This window comes from Dermatophagoides farinae, chromosome 9 (genome assembly GCF_024713945.1).
Source record: "Dermatophagoides farinae isolate YC_2012a chromosome 9, ASM2471394v1, whole genome shotgun sequence".
Classification (NCBI taxonomy): domain Eukaryota; kingdom Metazoa; phylum Arthropoda; class Arachnida; order Sarcoptiformes; family Pyroglyphidae; genus Dermatophagoides; species Dermatophagoides farinae.
The window spans coordinates 2,268,878-2,287,758 of record NC_134685.1 but is presented as its reverse complement, the minus strand read 5'-3'; the positions used below and the strand labels follow the sequence as shown (position 1 = coordinate 2,287,758).

The 18,881-nt window shown below is 28.5% G+C and overlaps 1 protein-coding gene across 2 annotated transcripts; it reads left to right on the top strand.

The window, feature by feature from the left end:
• The first annotated feature begins 310 nt into the window (after positions 1–310).
• LOC124497637 (glutamate receptor ionotropic, kainate 2) lies at positions 311–18,463 on the top strand. 2 transcript variants are annotated; one of them, XM_047061307.2, is made up of 14 exons: positions 311–821; positions 5,982–6,182; positions 9,712–9,966; positions 10,027–10,202; positions 10,286–10,339; positions 10,425–10,658; positions 10,752–10,904; positions 10,985–11,089; positions 15,123–15,426; positions 16,068–16,153; positions 16,252–16,544; positions 16,639–17,060; positions 17,291–17,559; positions 17,659–18,463. In XM_047061307.2, exons 1-14 carry the CDS (start codon positions 596–598, stop codon positions 18,196–18,198), a joined length of 3,318 nt encoding a protein of 1,105 aa, XP_046917263.2. In that variant the 5' UTR covers positions 311–595; the 3' UTR covers positions 18,199–18,463. The 2 variants fall into 2 exon arrangements, with proteins under 2 accessions (XP_046917263.2, XP_075590538.1); XM_075734423.1 differs by lacking the exon at positions 9,712–9,966 and having other exon boundaries at positions 448–821.
• Positions 18,464–18,881: the final 418 nt, after the last annotated feature.

Genomic DNA, 18,881 nt, shown 5'->3' with positions numbered 1-18,881 from the left:
AAATGAAAAACTTTTGCCCATTTTTTGTTTTTTGCTAAATCTTATTTCATTTTCTGACATCTTTAACTTTTTTTTTCACGTTTGTGTGTGTGTGTGTGAATGCGTGCGCATATTTGATGTTTCATGGCAGGCAGACAGAAGATGTGCGCGCATACACACACACACACATTATTCATAGAAAATCAGCAGAATAAAAGAATCCTTAGAATATCGCCAATACCCTACTTGGATTGTATGGTATGGTATGGATAGCAAATGAATGATTTTTTTTTTTGGTTCAGTTTGATCTGGTCTAGTTTGGTTCTTGTTTATTCTTGGTCCAGTCGTTTATGAATGTGTGTGTACGTGGGTGTGTGTGTGTGTGTTTTGTATACGTGTGTGTTTGACATTTGGCGCCTGCCATCGATTAGTGATGATGATGATGATAAAATCAGCATTTGAAAATAAAAACAAAAGTTTAAAATTGTTAAAAATCTATTAAATTGAAATTTTCATAAAAAATGGACATTTGAATTTAGAATCTGTTTGTTTTTGTTTAATAACGTTTCAAATATTCTAGTCTAGTGGCCAATAATTTATATACAATATAACAACGATGAAAATGAAAAGAATTTTTCATTGTTTTAAATTTCGTCATCGTCATTATCGAAATCAATGGAATTTAGTATCAACAGCATCATCATCATCATCATCGATATTCATCAATTTAATTATAAATATTCTATACATTTTCATCATCATCATCATTACATTATCAACAACAACAATACCGACTACTACTACCATATTGGTAGATTGTTTACCAAAAATGATTAAAATTGGCAAGTATTTTTTTTTCTCTCGTTGTTGTTGTTGTTGTTGTTGCATTGAATTTTGATTTTCAAAATTCATTTTTCATTCAAATTTTTCATTCTTTTTTTTGGATTCATATGAAAAATTTTGTCAATCAAATGTGTGTGTGTGTGTTGGTGTGTGTGCGTTGAACTATGTTATTCTCTTCAATTATACAATACAATAAACCGATTATGGGATTTTCTCGTCGTTGTTGTTGTTGTTGTTGTCGTTGTTGCCATTGTTTGAAACTTTGAGATTCTCAATGAGATTATATGAGTCGATTGTTTGCAAATGACAACAGAGAAACAAGATCTCTATGATTCATTTTCATATATATATATAAATGTCATATGCAGATGCCTAAAGATTTTACCTGTCATCGGATGATGATTTAGCTGATTTTTTTTTTTATTATTCCTCTTTCCATCGTCATCATCATCATCATCATGTTTGATATGTAAATTTCATTATTCATTTTGATGGCTATAACAAAGAAAAAAAATGAATGAATGAATGAATAAAAATTGGCAAAATTCAAATTCTTAACATTTCTCTTTCCAACGCGTGTGTGTGTGTGTGTGTTCATCATAAAAAAAAATACAAAAGAAAAACTGTCTGTCTGTATGATTTTTAATTTTATGAAAAAAAAATAAAAAAATAAAATTCCATATTCAATAATAATCATATGAAAACAGGAACAGAATAATTTCCATCATATATTATTCTGATTCTGTTCCAATGATAGTAAGAAACCAAACCGATATTATTATTTCATTCATTCATTTATGGTAGCTTCTTTACACAAATTGATTGGGAATCACTGTCGTTGTCGTTGTCGTTGTTGTTGTTGTTGTTAGTGGCTAATGATGATGGCGTGGTCCAATCCATTAGTTTTAGATTAGATTTATTGTTTAGGGGAAAAAAAGAGCAACCAAAAAAAACATCATCATCATCAAAACAGGTGACAACTAAACTTTTTTGTTTTTTTTTTTTTTTTTGACTGTTGGTTCGCCATTATTCTGGCAATGTTTTTCGCATTTCGTTGTGTGTTTTAACAGTTTTTTTTCTCTGGAATTAATTATTATTACATACACACACACAAACACACACATACAGGTACATACAACTTTTCTTGTTGTTGTTGTTGTTATTGTCGTTGTAATTTGATTAGCTTGCCCATGATAAAGAGGAACAATGGACAAAAGTTTTTTGTTTTTCTTGTTGTTGTTGTTATTGTTTTTTTTTTTTTTTTTTTTTTGTCAATGACAATATTTGCAATGCACAACAAACTTTGTACATTGTTGTTGTTTTTTTTATGCTGATCGTTGTTATTGTTGTTGTTGTTGTTGTGGCCAGTTGGACAACATCGAAAAACAACAACAACAGCCAAGAAAAAAAAGGACAATCAATTTCTTTTCCATTGAAATGAAAAAAAAAGTTTTTTCAGTAGAAAACTTAAAGAATTCATCAGTTAATGAAAATGAATACAAAGATGATTCGTGATGAATGAATGAATGAATGAATAAAAAAAATGTCATCATCATCATCAACGTCATTCGTAGTTGGACTGCCAAAAAAAAAAAAAAATAGATTAATGAAAAAATAAACAACAACAACAACAACATGCTATGCTAAAGAATTTGATGATGTGTAGATGGTGACAATCTTTCTAGACAGAATAAATATATTTCTTTTGTTTTTTATCTATTTGTTTTACATTCTATAAGAATTATTCACAGAAGAAGAAAAAAAATGAAAAAAAAGAATCCACACACTCACACACATATCATTTGATGTTATTGTTTTTCTATCATCAGAATATTCTTTTATTTGTTTTTTTTTGTTGTTGCTGTTGTCATTAATATTATTCTGACACATAAATTGGCTTTATTTTGTTGACCTTTATAGTCATGTCTTATACAATTCTGTGATTCTGTAATCTTGTTTATATTATATTGTTTTCTGTTATTGCCTGGCAGCTATTGGATTTGATTCTGTTTTCCTAGCTCTTTGTCTCTATGTTGTTGACAAATATGAAATCTCTCTCTCACGTAATAACAATGATGTTTATAGATAATCAAGATTGATTATCGTAGAATCACTTACCGTATATTCTTTTTGTTTCTGGTAAAACTATTGTGTTTTCACATCTTGGAATTTCATAATATATGAAATTTAATTCAAAATGAACGAAATTACTATTTTTTTTTCACCTGAATTTTAAAATCAAATTTTCATTGTATTTTTTTTACACTATAGTGAAATGAACAATTCTTTTTCATTACCAACCAGGTAATAGCAAAGTATTAGTGTGTGTGTGTAGGTGGAACAAATGATTGATGACGAACACGAAATTTGTTTTCCTTGTTAGTTCTATAGATGTGCACTAATGATAAAATCATTAGAAGATCCGAAATTCACTGAACCGAATTTTCAATCGATTTTATTCGATTAAATTCAAATTAATTTATTTTGATGTGTTTTTTCTCTTGTTGGCCATTTTCCATTGGCCTTGATCATCTTTTTTTTGTGTGTGTATGTGCATGAATCACTGAATCATAGAATCAAACAATTTAAATTTTAGAATCTGTTTTTGATGTGAAAATAAAATGAAATAAAGATTCTGCAATTGTCACAAATGAAAATGATATTAAAGAAAAAGAATCTGTTTATTATTCTATGAATGGGCAATTTTTTTTGTTTTGTTTTGTTTTGTTTTGTTTCACTTTTTTTTCCGCCACATGAACATTTATTTTATTTTGTTGCAGAATATTCTCTCTGTGTGTGTATATAAATAGTGAATTTTTAATGATGGAAATTTTAGAATTTCGTTACAGAATTTTTATGTTTTCAGCCAATTTGTTTTTTTTTCATTTTTATTTTCATATTCTAAATTCAGGATGAATTAATTTCTTTTTTTTTTATTTCGCTCAACGAACAACGAAATTTCAATGCATCACATTAGTAAGGTTTTTTTTGGTCGATTCAATCCGATTTTTTTCCCGTTTTTTTTTGTGTGTGTTTGAACAATTTCCATTCAATTTGTATTTTTTGTTTTCTCATTGGAATAACACATCACATGATTCATTTGAAGTGTGTGTGTGTGTGTGTGTGGCCTAAGGGTTCTCATTGTTGATGTTTTTTTTGTTGTTGTTGTTGTTGTATGAAGAAAAAAAAGAAAAATTTATCAGCCCAATAATTGAAATGAATGATCAATGTTTCCATCATCATCATCATCATCAGCATCAATGATTCGGATATGAAAATCAATAATAAATGTTGACAGATAAAATGGATAGAATCAATGAATGAATGGTCAATGAAAATGAGAAAACCAAAATTTCTCAATTCTATAAACGACCAAAAAAAAAAAAAAAAATGAGATCCACTTCAAATAAGAATATGAAATACGATCACCACCACCACCACCATAGATACAGACCAAAAACATTTGGTTCTTTTTTTTATCTTTTTTTTTTCTTTTTCGGTCCACTGGTCAATGTATAACGATGATGATGATGATGGTGAATAAATATTCATATAACATTAAATAATTCAATAACAATGCAGCATCAGCAACAGAATCAGCATCAGCATCAGCAACAGAATCATTATGATTTGATCAAACACGACGACAAAAAAAAATATACTTATGTAATAATCTGACTTATATTCATTCATTCATTCATTATTTCACTATTTTCATTTTGTTCATTTCATGCGCATAATAATCTTGGTAATCTTTTTTCCTTTTTTTTTTCTCGTTGCATTCTTAAGTCCTTTTTATTTCATACTATATTTGGCTCTCCATAACAAATTCATTGATTATTATAATGATTGTTATTATATGTGTTGTATTGGATAAAATAAACATAAAACAAACAACAACAACAACAACAACAACAACAACAACAACAACAACATTACATTTTAGCAATTAGATTTAATGCATTATTCACACACACACACACACGATAATAATAAGAAAATAATGTGTTTCTTGTGCATTTCAATAAAAAAAAATCATCATCATCATCATCATCATGATGATCATCGTAAAATGAAAACAATACGTATTTTGTGTGTGTGTGTGTGTTTGTATTCTTCTAAATATTCCTAATTCTCTCTAATAATAATAATAATAATAATATTTTAGACCAAAAAAATTCAAACAGAATTTATTCTTGTTTTGAAAAAAAAGAATTTTCTTTATACATACATTTTTTTATATATCTAAAAAAAAAAAAATTCTAAACTCAAACAAAAAATTCCTGGTCTCAGAATAAAGCTTCAATTCGATACACACGTTATTGTGGGATGATGATGATGATGAAAAAAAAATTTTTTCTTTTCGATTACTTCGTGATCTTAGTATGAACGAAATCGACCCGAATTAAGTTTACTTGATATGGTGCAAAAAAAACTGATGATGATGATGATTAAAATGAAAATGAAAACAAAAAAAAAGACACAGATCAGAAAAGTTAAAGTTAATCAAATCAAAAAAAAAAAAAAACTCAACAAAAACGAAAAAAAAATAAGTAGAGAAAAACTTTTTTTTTCGTCAAATTGCTGAAGAATGAACCATTTATATATATATGTAGTGGTTGATTCCGTGAAAACATTCAATTTGTATTTACTGGAAAAAAAAGACCATAGAAACTTTGTTGTTGTTCACATAGACAGTAAAAATAAATCATTTATACAATAAATGATGATGATGATGATGATAAGAGAAAAAAAACCAAATAAACAAATGAAACACCGGAACTATGTGGCAATTTATGATTATCAAATTGTGATTTATTTCATTTCACTTTCACATTTTTTTTCCATCATCATCATCATCATCATCCATTTTTTTCAATAATACTTAACCATTGGATTAATTGATGATGGTGGTAGATTGTAGTCGATAAAATCAACACATTTTTTTGTGTGTGATTAATAATTGATGATGATGATAAGAATCTTATATATTACTGTTTTTTTCCATTTATTCTGGAAATTTGAATTGTCTTTACTTTCTCTAATTATTTTACTGTTGATTTTTTTTCTTTATATTTTGTATTTGTTATTTTTTTTTTATATCCAAAATGATTCTTATATTTTTTTTCCTTCGTTTCTTTATATAATAATATATATAGGCGGAATATTCTCACCGGATCAATTTGAACAGGCGACTGTATTTCGTTATGCAATCGATAGGCTCAATAATGATAATAATATGGCCATTGGGAGCAGCGGCAGCAATGGAAACAACAATGCAAGAATATTGCCCAAAACAAAACTACAGGCAAATATTGTACAAATCAATTTGGATGATAGTTTTCATGGCCATAAACAAGGTATGTTGATGGTAATTAGTGAATAATGATGATGGTGATGATGAGAAATTTTCATTTTGATCGGAAACATTAGCAACATTATCGATTTGAATACAAGAATCTAAATTATATTCAAACTGCTAATATTCAGGCCATTGTGATTGCAGAATATTCTGATGAGTCTGATTGATTGAATTCATTTTTTTTTCGTCTTCAGGTTTAGTCATACAGGAAAAGAAATTGATGCTTCAAGCACATGATAATGATGATGATGATGATGATGAGGTTATGGCAAGAATAGAATTCTTGTCATCTTCACTGTCAAGAAAAAAAACGGATACGTTATTTGAATATAGAATTTATGGTGGAAAAAAAATATTGATGGAAAGCATTTCTTCCGGATGTTTTTTGTGTGTGTGCAGTTTCAAAAGTTTCATGTGAAAAAAAACTGCCAGCATGAATAACAAAAAAAAAAATGAAAAAAAATTCGCCCTTATTCTTGCGACAAAATAAAATTCACGTTTATTTTTTTGCTATTTGTGTTGCTGTTGCTGTTAAACAAGGAATAATTTCCATTGAAAAATGACATTGATGTGATGTGATGATGATGATGATGATGATGATGACATTATGTGATGCGCAATTGCGTATAAATTTGATGATGTTTTCACTTTTTAGCTGTAAAGTGCTTTTTTTCGATGGCTCGAAAAAGAGACAGAGAGAGAATATTTTGCATTCAATTTGGATAAATTATTGATGAGGATTTTGGGATCGATGATGATGATGATGTGATTGTTCCACGAATGAATGAATGAAATATGAATCTTTATTATTGCCCAGTTTGTAGATGTAGATCGACAATTTTTTTTTTGACGATGATGAGATTCCGTCAAGACAGAATAAGAATATTATTGATAGGCAACGAAAACGAGGATTAATCTGGCCATGGTTGAATTTCTAATCATTTCATTCGAATAATAATCAGCAAAACTTGTTTGTTTGTCTGATTTTTTTTTTTTGCTGGCGCTTAAATTATTATTTTTTTTCCATTTCTATCCATTAGTTTTATTTGGAATAACTAGCTGTTGTCCAGAATTTGATTTGAGTTTTCTCTCATGAATTAATGTTTGATTTATATAATGTAATGGTGTAGTATTTTTTTTTTTTTTTTTTTTTTTTTTTTTTGGTAGAATTTGAAATTCCAATTTCGAGATTTTCATCATCATTATCATTAGCCGGAATAGAAACCGGAATTTGAAATTTCGAACGAGAAAAAAAAACACGGCCGACATTTAAATAATGACACAGAAAAAGGCCAAAAAAAACTAAACTTTTACAAAGTCTTGCCATTTCATAAAAACATTTTGAATCTTTGAGTAGTCGCTTTTTTTTCGATTCTTAATCTCATTCTCAAAGTTTTTGGTTTATCGATTTTTATTCTGTATGTGTGTGTGTGTGTGTGAAAATCTCATTATCACTTTTGTTTGTGCGAAAAACAAAAACTTTTAATATATCCAGATGATGACCAGAACAATAACAACAACAAAAAAATTCGACCTGGACAAATGAATGATTCAAAATTAATCAATTTTTCAATGTTGGACATGTTGATTGTTGTCGTTGGCAACAACGATATTCCGTATACACACACACATGTGTGTGTGTGTGTGTTATATAATTCTCTCTCCAAGGATTCAACACGATGAATTTTTTACATTTTCATTCTGTCATCAAATGATGTTTTGTTGACACACACACACACACACACACATAAAAACATGATTGAAAAAGAATCTAAATCAAACTTTTTTTTTCATTCTGGTGATTGAAATTGTGAAATTCTTTGACTAGATGAACGGAAGAAAGTTTTTTTTTCCTTTTTTGGTTGAAAGTCCATTTGGATTTCTCTTTTCTAAGAAATGGACAAATATCAAAAAAAAAAAAAAAATGTCCGGATTTTTTTGTGTCTGTGTGTATGTGGTAGACCATGATTGAAAAGTTTTTTTTTTCATTGAAATTGAATTCGATGATGATGATTGGGAGAAAAAAAAGTAAACAAATTTCAGAATGAGAAAAAAAAATCCACGTTCAGACAGAATTTCGCCATTTTGGAACACCACATGTATATTTGTGTGTGTGTGTTGTGGCATAACCAAAAAAAAAAATAGGCAAAAAAAATTACGACCAAATGAACATGCAGCTGTCAATTGTCAAATGAAACAAAAAAAAAAGTTCTCTGGTGTGTGTTTGTGTGTGTGAATAAATCTAATTATACGAATAAATTGTTTTTACCCAAACGGGTAAATGTGTCATATTTCCAGACAATAGACACTGCTGCCACTGTTATTGATATTGGTATATGTGATCAGTGTCAATTTTTATATTTTTCATTTTCATTTCAAGAATCAGGCATAAATCGATTCATATAAATTGCGTTCAACGAATGAGAATGAGAATGTGGTGGTTGTAATAACGTTAATAATAATTCTGTTTTTTTTTTTTTTTGTTTTCATTCGTTTTCTTCATCATCATTTTTCAGCTTGTGGGTAATTTGTCATTTTTTTTTCGTTCATAAACATTTCACTTGCACACAAAAAAACACACACAATGTCTAAACATTTTTGTGCAATATTTGTGTTTTTGAGTAGCGAGAAAAAAAATTACTAAATCCCAAACCATTTTATAGAGTTTAAACGTAAGACAAACCATCATGATGATGATGATGATGATGATGATGATGGTTATAGCCCATTAATCGTGTTGATGATGAACGATGACGATGAAACAAATCGTTTCTGTTGTTGTCAAATGTTGTCAGTGTTGTGCCATACATCCAAATACATCCAGTTTTGAAAACAAAACAAAAAAAAATTTAAAAATTTTTTTCTTCCTCCTTAAAATACAAGTGATTAATCAATAATGAAAAACTGGATATAGAATTTGACCGGTTTGTGATTTTTGTTTCATCGTCGTCGTCGTCGTCATTTTTTTATTGATGATAATGTTTTTTTTTCTCTTATTCTTTGTTCTAAATTTGATTCCGGAATTGCCGTGCCGTTTTTTTTTCTTATTGTTGTTGTTGTTGCTATTCGTAATGAAATTCAACTACACAAATTACCGATAAGAATTTCAAATCGAGAGAAAGAGAGAGAGAGAACGGATGAATCCATTATTATCAAGTGATTCTTGTACACACCGATTCTGAAAACTTGGAGAACCAAAAAAAAAAAAAAAAAAAATTTCCATTTTTGTCTCTGGTTTTGTCATTTATTTCTCTTTTTTTTGCTCTTGACAATTTTTTTTTCTCCACTCTGATTCTCTTCGCCCTTTCATTTCATTTCATTTCATTTTTTTGTTCTTGAGAAATTTCCAAAGAAAAAAAATGGAAATTTTCGAAAATTTTTCTTGGAAAATCAAAAAAAAAACAATCAAATCTCGAACATTTCCATCAATTCAATTTCTTGTTTTTATTTTTATTTTCTTATTTCTCAATTTGACATGTTGTTTACAACCAACCAAAACATCAAAAAAAAAAAAAAAAAAAACACAGTATGTTCATTATTGGAAAATGGTTCCATTGCATTATTTGGGCCATTAAATGGTAAATTATATCGTCATGTACAATCAATATTGGATTCATTAGAAATACCACATCTTGAATGTCATTGGAATACAATGAAACAATCAAATAATCAATTATCGGTGAATATTTATCCAAAACATGATTATTTAAGTATGGCATTCATAGATATTGTTAAATCATGGAAATGGAAAACATTCGTTATTGTTTATGAAGCCAATGAAGGTAATATTACATATATCCATTTTCATTATTCTTGATTCTTCATTTATTTATTATATATAGGTTTAATGCGTATACAAGAATTTCTTAAAGAAGCAGAAAAAAATGAATGGAATATACGTTTATATCAAATACAGGATCGTATGTATCGTGATATATTCTGGGAAATCAAACAGAATAATATTAATAATCTATTGCTCGATTTGGATCGTGATAATATATTTTTGGCGCTCAAACATGTAATGTCCATTCATTCATTTTTTTTTGTCTAAAAAATTTTCATGATGATTTTTCATTCATTTTATTTTTACACAAAACACAGGCACAACAAGTTGGAATGATGACTGAAAATCAAAATTATCTTATTACATCATTGGTATGTGAAAAAGAAAATTTTTTTTCATTTCATTTCTAATTTTCTTATCCAATCAATCACTCAATCAATCAATCAATCAATTAAGGATCTTCATACAATAAATTTGGAAAATTTTCAATATGCTAAAACAAAAATTACTGCTCTCAGTTTAATAGATTTTTCATCTAAAGAGCTTCATGATGTGATTAATCATTTACGTTTTAGTTATCGTTTTCGTTCATTACCACAGCCGTCATCATCATTATCATCAATTTTATCAAAATCTACAACAACATCTACATTTCCAGATCCACCCATAAGACTTGCCAATACAATTTTGGTAATTTTTTTTTTTTTTTTTTTTGCTAGTCAATATTTTGCTTGTATTTATACAAATAATAATAAATTCATTTTATCATTTCATCATCAACAGACAGAATCAGCATTGTTATATGATTCAGTACGTTTATTTGCAACAGCATTAAAAGATTTGGATCAAAGTCAATCAATATCGATGCCAACCACATCATGTACAAATATGAATCCATGGTTATATGGTACATCATTAATGAATTATATGAGACCTGTATGTGTGTGTGTGTGTGTGTAAATGAATTGATAAACTGGATTCACAATTGGAATTTTTTTTTTTTTTTTTTTTTGAAGATTTCATTTCAAGGAATCACCGGTCTAGTTGGTTTTGATCAACAAGGAAAACGTAGCCATTTTCGTTTACATTTAATGACAATCACAAGACAAGGACTTCAAACTGTAAGTTTTAATAATGTGAAACAATCATTTTTTTCTTTTTTTTTTTTTTTTTTTTTTTTTTTTTTTGGTTGTTCTTGGCAATTTCCGTTTTTGATCCAAGAAAAAAAAACGGAAACGGAAAATCATTTTTCTGCTCCATAAATTATCATCATTGAACGATGATGATGATTATGATTACAATGTCGATTTTGAATCAACATTCAGATTCAAAAAAAAAACATTCAGATTTTTTTTTCTGTCTGTGTTCATTCAATTAGAAAAAAAAATGAAAATGAAAATGAAAATCATCATCATCATCAATGTCTGCTGTTGATGATCATCATTATTGAATGTCTGTGCGTATAGAAAGAATTGCCGGCAAAAAAAAATAAAAATAAAATAAATAAAAATCCGGAATGATTCTTGTTGAAACCATGAATTCGAAATGGACATTGTTTAAACTCAAAGAAAAAACAATAACAACAACAACAACAATCGACTGGGCAAAAAATAGACGAAATAACTTGTTTCTAACATTCTTTCGATTGTTGTTGTTGTTGTTGTTTTTTTTCTGGAATATAGCTCTGTTCCAAAAATCCCTTTTTATTTGGATTTTGGACCATTGGTATATGTATAGAGAGAGAGAGAGAGATTAGTTTTTTTATATTAAATCGAAGTGGTCAGCAATGGCAGCAGCAGCAGCAGCATCTGTAAAACATGTTTTTTTTTGGTGAAAATTTCAAATGATCAGTATAATGAAGATATAGATCATTTCGGTGAGATTCAAACACACACACACACACACACACACACACACACACACACACACACACACACACACACATACATTTGAGATATTGAATTGATTTTCTGTTTATCCGTTTTAATGTTTTTTTTTTCTTGGTTTATTTACCCGGATTCTTCTGGTTAATGTTTATACATTGCTGAATTCATCGGCCAAGTAATTCTGATTTTTTTTTTTTTTTTTTTTTTTTTGATTACTACTGATGATTATTGTTGCCAAGCTAAGCAAAAACTTATTTTTTTTCTTTTGGCTTAACAACAAACTTGGTGGAAAGCAAGCAAAAGAAAAAAAAACATTAAACAACATCCACAAAAACAGCAACAAAATATTAATGACAACATATATAAAAAAAAATTCCTTTGAGAATTCTGTTTGTGGAGAGAGAGAGAGAGAGAGAGTGAAAAAAAATCAAAGAATCGAAAAAAAAGCCAATAATTTAGTTCGACATTCTTTCAATTTTTGTTTTGATTTTTCTATTCGATTCACATTTGATTTATATTTTATGAGATGAAGAAAAAAAATTTTAACGAATTTTTTTTCCAGACATTTCATTCTACAATCGATTCTATCGATAAAATCTCGGCCATCCTATGTGATTCGATTTTTTCGTTTGAATTTTTTTTGTTTTCATTTTTTTTAATTTTTTTTTTGTGTTCTGAAAACTTTTGTTCTTTTGGCAAATTTTTTTTTCATTTCATTTCACCGATTTTCATTAATGGCCCGGCATCATTAATATTTATATATATCACATGTGTGTGTTAGTGTGTATATAGTGCAGCATGTTACCAATTTCAATCGTTAATATAGCATCATTATGGATGAAAAAATATCGAACGAACTGGATAATTTTTTTTTTGCATTTTCTATTTCTTTGTTTTTGTTTTCATTTTCTTCACTATATAATAATGAACATATATAGATGATGATGGCTCCATTTTGTGTGTGTGGAGATTGTCTATTTTGTAGTAGATTTTATTCAAAATGATGATGATGATTATGTGATGATTGAAACATTTTATATTATATGTAGATTATTTCATTATCAATCAAAACTTTTTTCCGTAGTAGAAAAATCCTTACTTTACTTTGGATCCAATTTCGTTGAAATTGGATCAAAATTTTAACGATCATCTGGCCAGAATATAATGATGAGCCACAAAGACCATATGCTACTGCTCAACATCATAGTCATCATCATAATCATGCACAAATTGATTTTCTTTTCCATTTCTTTTAATAATTCGAACAAGTAGAGAATGCAGAATGGTGAAGATTCAAAAGAAAAGAAAAGAAAAGAATGAATGAATGAATGAATGGAAAAAGATGTATTGTTTAGCCGGAAATTATAAAATTTCGGTTTCTTCATTTTAGCAATTCTCTTGGGGCCATTTTTTCTTTCATTCTCATTCATCTTGGTCCACATTTTCAATCCAATAATAATTTGTTCTTTTGTTGTTGTTACTGATTTTCTCTGTCTTTTTTCATTCATTCGTTCATTCATTCATTTATTTACGTCATTTATGAATGAGAATCGAATTTAACAACGCAGAAGCAGAGATCAAAAAAATCAGAATCAAAATTCATTGCAAACAAAATCAGAAATTATTTGCTTAGCTTTGTGTTTTATTTGAAATTCGCTAATCCGTAATTTTCAACACATTCGGAAATTATTTATCTATAATATTTGACAATCAAAAACAACGACAACAACAACAACAACAACAAATTGCTGACTATTGAAAATCATCATCTGATCTATTAATCATCATTATCATCATTATCGATTTGATAGATGAAAAAAAAGCAAAATTTTATTCCAGTTCCATGGATCACAAATGAATGATAAACAACATAATATGTGATTCTGTTTACATTCTGGTTTTGGATTGTTGATACAAGAATTCTTCAAACGGCTCAATTAACAATTTTTAAAGTCCTTTTCTCTCATGTGATGAGTTTGTTTTTGTATTGATCGATATTGATTCTGTCTTTTGAAAATTTAAAAATTTTCACAAAAATCCATTCATTTGGATTTCGATACAGTTAGTTAGTTTTTGTGTGTGTGTGTGTGTTCCATTTTATGGAACCATATGTGATTCTTGTCAAAAAAAAATGAAATGAAATCAATACAACAACAACAACAACAACTACAACACACAGTAGTGGCTTTTTTTCTGTGTTTCAAGTAATTTACAAAAGTCACACCAACAGACAAAAACACACACACACACACAAAGACCTTCTTCCACAAGAATTGTGATTGAATTTATTATTCAAAAAAAAAAAAAAAATAGAAAGAAAATTCTTTGAATAATGAATAATTCTGTATGTGGCAAACAAAAAAAAAAAATCTGTGAAAAGGATATTTTCGTTTGATTTCTTCTATTTTTGTCTACATGAGAATAATTTCATTTTCATTACGAATAGAAAAAAAATAACAAGATAACGAAAATGAAATGAAATGAAATGAAACGTGAACAACAACAGAAACCAACCAACCAACCAACCAACCAACCAACCAACCGACCAACAACAACATCAACAATCGCTGAAAATCATAGAAAGAATTAATACAGAACAAGCCGAACAAAAAAAAATTAGATAAGACCAAGAATTTGCATGTGAACATCATCATCATCAACATTCTAGTAAATGAATGTATCACACACACACACACACACGATGCTGCTGATATGATCGACTTATTCTTCTTCTTAACCATTCATTAAAAAAAAAATTCTGCAGAATTCTTTGAAAATGTAAATTATCATCTCATATTTAAAGGACACAGATGTTTTCGTCATTGTTCTCATATATTCATTTCAAATTATATTAAATGTAGAAAAAGATTTATTCTTTTCAATGCAAGAGAACGATTCAATTTGTTACAATAATGGCAGCAATTTTTTTTTCTTATCGATTGTAAATGAACAATAATCTCAATTTGAATTTGGATTCTCTTTTGGATTTGTTTTTTGGATTCGATAAATAATGTTCATAAGTAGTGGCAACAACATCAGCAGTAGTGGTGGTAGTGTGTATGATGAATCAATTTATTTCGTTTCTGTCCATTCATTTGGTCATCAACAACAACAACAACAACAACGTAGCCAAAGCGGATATGTTTTTTGTTGTTGTTGTTGTTGTGGTGATGATTCTTTTGGCTTTTTTTTCTCCGTTTCCTGTTGTCAAATTATCATTATTATTTTTCCGTTATTTCAACTAATGATGTTTTTTTTTATTTCACAGGTTGGTTCCTGGGATCGTAATGAATTGGCATATAAACGATTGAAAATTAAACCAGAATGGCAATCAACATTTCAGATTGGAACATTGGAAAATAAAACATTACGTGTAACGACCATATTGAATGATCCATATTGTATGTATACAGAATCATCGGAAACAAAAATCGGTAATGAACGTTTTGAGGGTTATATTATTGATCTGGTTGAAGAATTATCAAAACTACTTGGTTTTAAATATATATTTAAACTCGTTGATGATGGTGTTTATGGTACAAATGAAAATGGTGAATGGAATGGTCTTATTGGTAAGTATTAAATTGGTTCTTTGTGTGTGTGTGTGTGTGTGTGTGTATTGAAGTGATTCTCTCCTCTTATCATCAAGTGATTATTGAAACAATGGCCAAATATAAACTTGAAAAGTGAACGATACAAACAAAACACACATTTGATGAAAATTAAGCAAAACAAATGATGATGATGATGTTAAAGAAGAATATTTCTCATTTACACGCAATTCTGTATGTGTGTTTCTGAATTATTTATTCAATTGACTCAATGTTTTGTTTGATTCATTGCATGATAACAATACATTACATTACATTACATTATCCATCAAAACACATTACTACTACATTAATAGTTGAAAAATTATCATTTGTTTACGATTGTGGAGTGAAAATCCATCCTTAGAAAAAAAACAAGAAACAGAAACAGAATCCAATAAGAAAGTTTTCAATGTTCACCAAGCAATGATCTTGATGATGATGATGATGATGATGATTAAGTTTGTAATCGAAATGAATTCAAGGAGCAAAAAAAAAATTGAAACTTTTTTGTTTGTTTGTTTGTTTGAGAGAAAGAATTTCTTGAATTCTCAAATGAATCGTTTAAATGAATTAATTTTTTTTGACCATTTGTTGTGTTTTGTTTTGTTTTTTTTATGAAGGCGAAGTAATCAAGAAAAAAGCCGATATTGCTGTCGTTGATCTGACAATTACATCGAAACGTGCCGAAGCTGTTGATTTTACTTTGGTTTGTTTGTTTTTGTTTATTTATTTATTTGTTCGATTATTGATTGATTAATAATGAATTTTAATGTTTACTGTTTTCATATTCATTTTATTTTATAGCCTTTTATGAATACAGGAATCAGTATTCTGTTTAAAAAACCAACCACCAAAGTGACCACATTATTTTCATTTTTATCACCATTATCCAGTACTGTTTGGTGTTATGTATTGGCCGCTTATGTTGGTGTGTCCACTGTATTGTTTTTTGTTGGCCGTATGTCACCATATGAATGGGAGAATCCAAATCCATGTAGAGAGAATGATGGTGTACTTGAAAATAATTTTTCACAGCTCAATAGTTTTTTCTTTACAATTGGTTCATTAATGCAACAAGGATCAGATTTAGCGCCCAAGTAAGTATTGGTTTGTTTGTTTGTCTAAAGTATCTAGTGTATATGATAAATGGGATAAATTTCAATTCTGTTTTTTTTTTTTGTTTAAATACAGAGCAATGTCCACTCGTACAATTGCTGGTCTTTGGTATTTTTTTACATTAATCATGATATCATCATATACAGCTAATTTAGCTGCATTTTTGACAGTGGAAAAAGTTATCTATCCAATAAAAGATGCTGAAGATTTATCCAAACAAACAACAATTGAATATGGCTGTCTGAATAGTGGTTCAACAAAAGCATTTTTTCGTGAATCAAATCTATCAACATTTAAACGGATGTATGAATTTATGAAATCACGTCCACATGTATTTATGGCTAAAAATGAAGATGGTCGTAAACGTGTTGAAAGAGGCAATTATGCTTATCTAATGGAATCGGCTAGTATTGAATATATTATCGAAAGAAATTGTAATCTAACACAGATTGGTGGCTTATTAGATACAAAAGGTTATGGTATTGCAACAAGAAAACGTGAGTATAATATATAAATATAATATAAACCCTGTATTGTACATGATGTTGTTGTTGTTGTTGTTGTTGTTGTTGTTGCGGACAAAAAAAACATCATCATCATCATCATCATTGATGTATGACGTTTCATTGACCAATCGATTCATCATCCAATCCATTGTCCATTATAAATGAGAATTTTTTTTGTTTTTTTTTTTTCTCATTGAATTACTATTATTATTATTATTTAGGATCAAAATATCGTAACCTATTATCGGAAGCGATACTAAAATTACAAGAATCTGGTCGTTTATTAGAATTGAAAGAAAAATGGTGGAAACAGAAAAAAGGCGGTGGACAATGTATTGATGATGCAAAAAAATCATCATCATCTGTAACGGCATTAAAAATGGACAATGTGGGTGGTGTATTCGTTGTATTGATTGGTGGCCTTGCATTAGCATTCTGTTTGGCTTTATGTGAATTTTGGTTTCATGCAAAAACTCCACATAAAGCTTGTGTAAGTAATATAAGATAAGATTTTCTTATCTTTTTTTTGTTGTTGTTTCTAAATTATTAATTCTTTTTTTGTTGTTGTTGTTGTTGCCAATATATTTAGGATGTTGTTTGTGAAGAATTGTCAAAAGATTTAAAATTTGCAATGATGTGTCAAAGTAAAACGAAACCAAATCGTGATCCATCACCAAGATCAAGATCATTATCATCATCTACTGAATCATATAATACAGTATTGTCACCGAATAATAATGGTATTATTGGTGCTACTGCCATTATCAATAATTTGCATACAAAAAATCAACAAATATCATCATTATTGTTAAGTCAAACACCAACATTAGGCCAAATGCATCATTCAATTTCACAGTATTCTAATTGTCAGATTCTTACAACAGGACCATCAACAAATCAACCATCACAATTACTGCCATTATTTCAACAACAACAGCAACATCAACAACAACAACAACAACAACAATCATCATCATCAACAACAGAATTACAATCACCAACATCTATAACTCATTTACGAACACCATCCATAACAAATAACAATGGAACAACATTAGCTGAACAAATCGAGCTTGAAATGGAACATCAGCAGCAACAACAACAAAGACGAGGGCAGCTAATTCTGTAAAATACAAGAAATAAATAAGCAAAAAAAAAAATTCGAATGATTTATCCATTGAATTTGATTGAACATTTAACAATTCCATTTTAAAACACAGATAAAAGTTCTTTGGACACATTATGAAAATAATGATCACATTGAACTTTGAAATTCTGTTCTCTTTTTTTTATTGTTTTTGTTGTCAAGATCATTCATGTGTGTTTTTAGGGGGGGGTGGTGGTGTTTGTTTTTCTTCAAGAAATTATTATTGTTCCAGAAAAAAAAATCCGAATTATATAAAGACGATGACGCCATCTAGTGGATGCGATTCAAATTGTTGATATGAAAATAAAAAAAATTTTACAATGAAACAAAACAAAAAAAAAATGAAAAATTTTTCGTTAGTTTCTCAATTCATTAATCATTGGAAATCCCACCACCTCCACCACTACTAATGATCTGTGTGTGTGTGTGATCATTTCATAAATTCGATTGATTGATTGATTGAAATTTGATTTCTTGAATGAATCATAATTGAATTTCATAAAGGAAAAAAAATGAACAAATTGAAAACAATGATTAACGAACAAAATTCCTCGTTAATAATAAGAAAAATTTGAAAATAAATTCAATTCTTGCTTGATTATCCAGCTGAATGATTGGAATTTCTATCTGTCTCTGTGTGTGTGTGTGTGTCTGTAGATAATGAT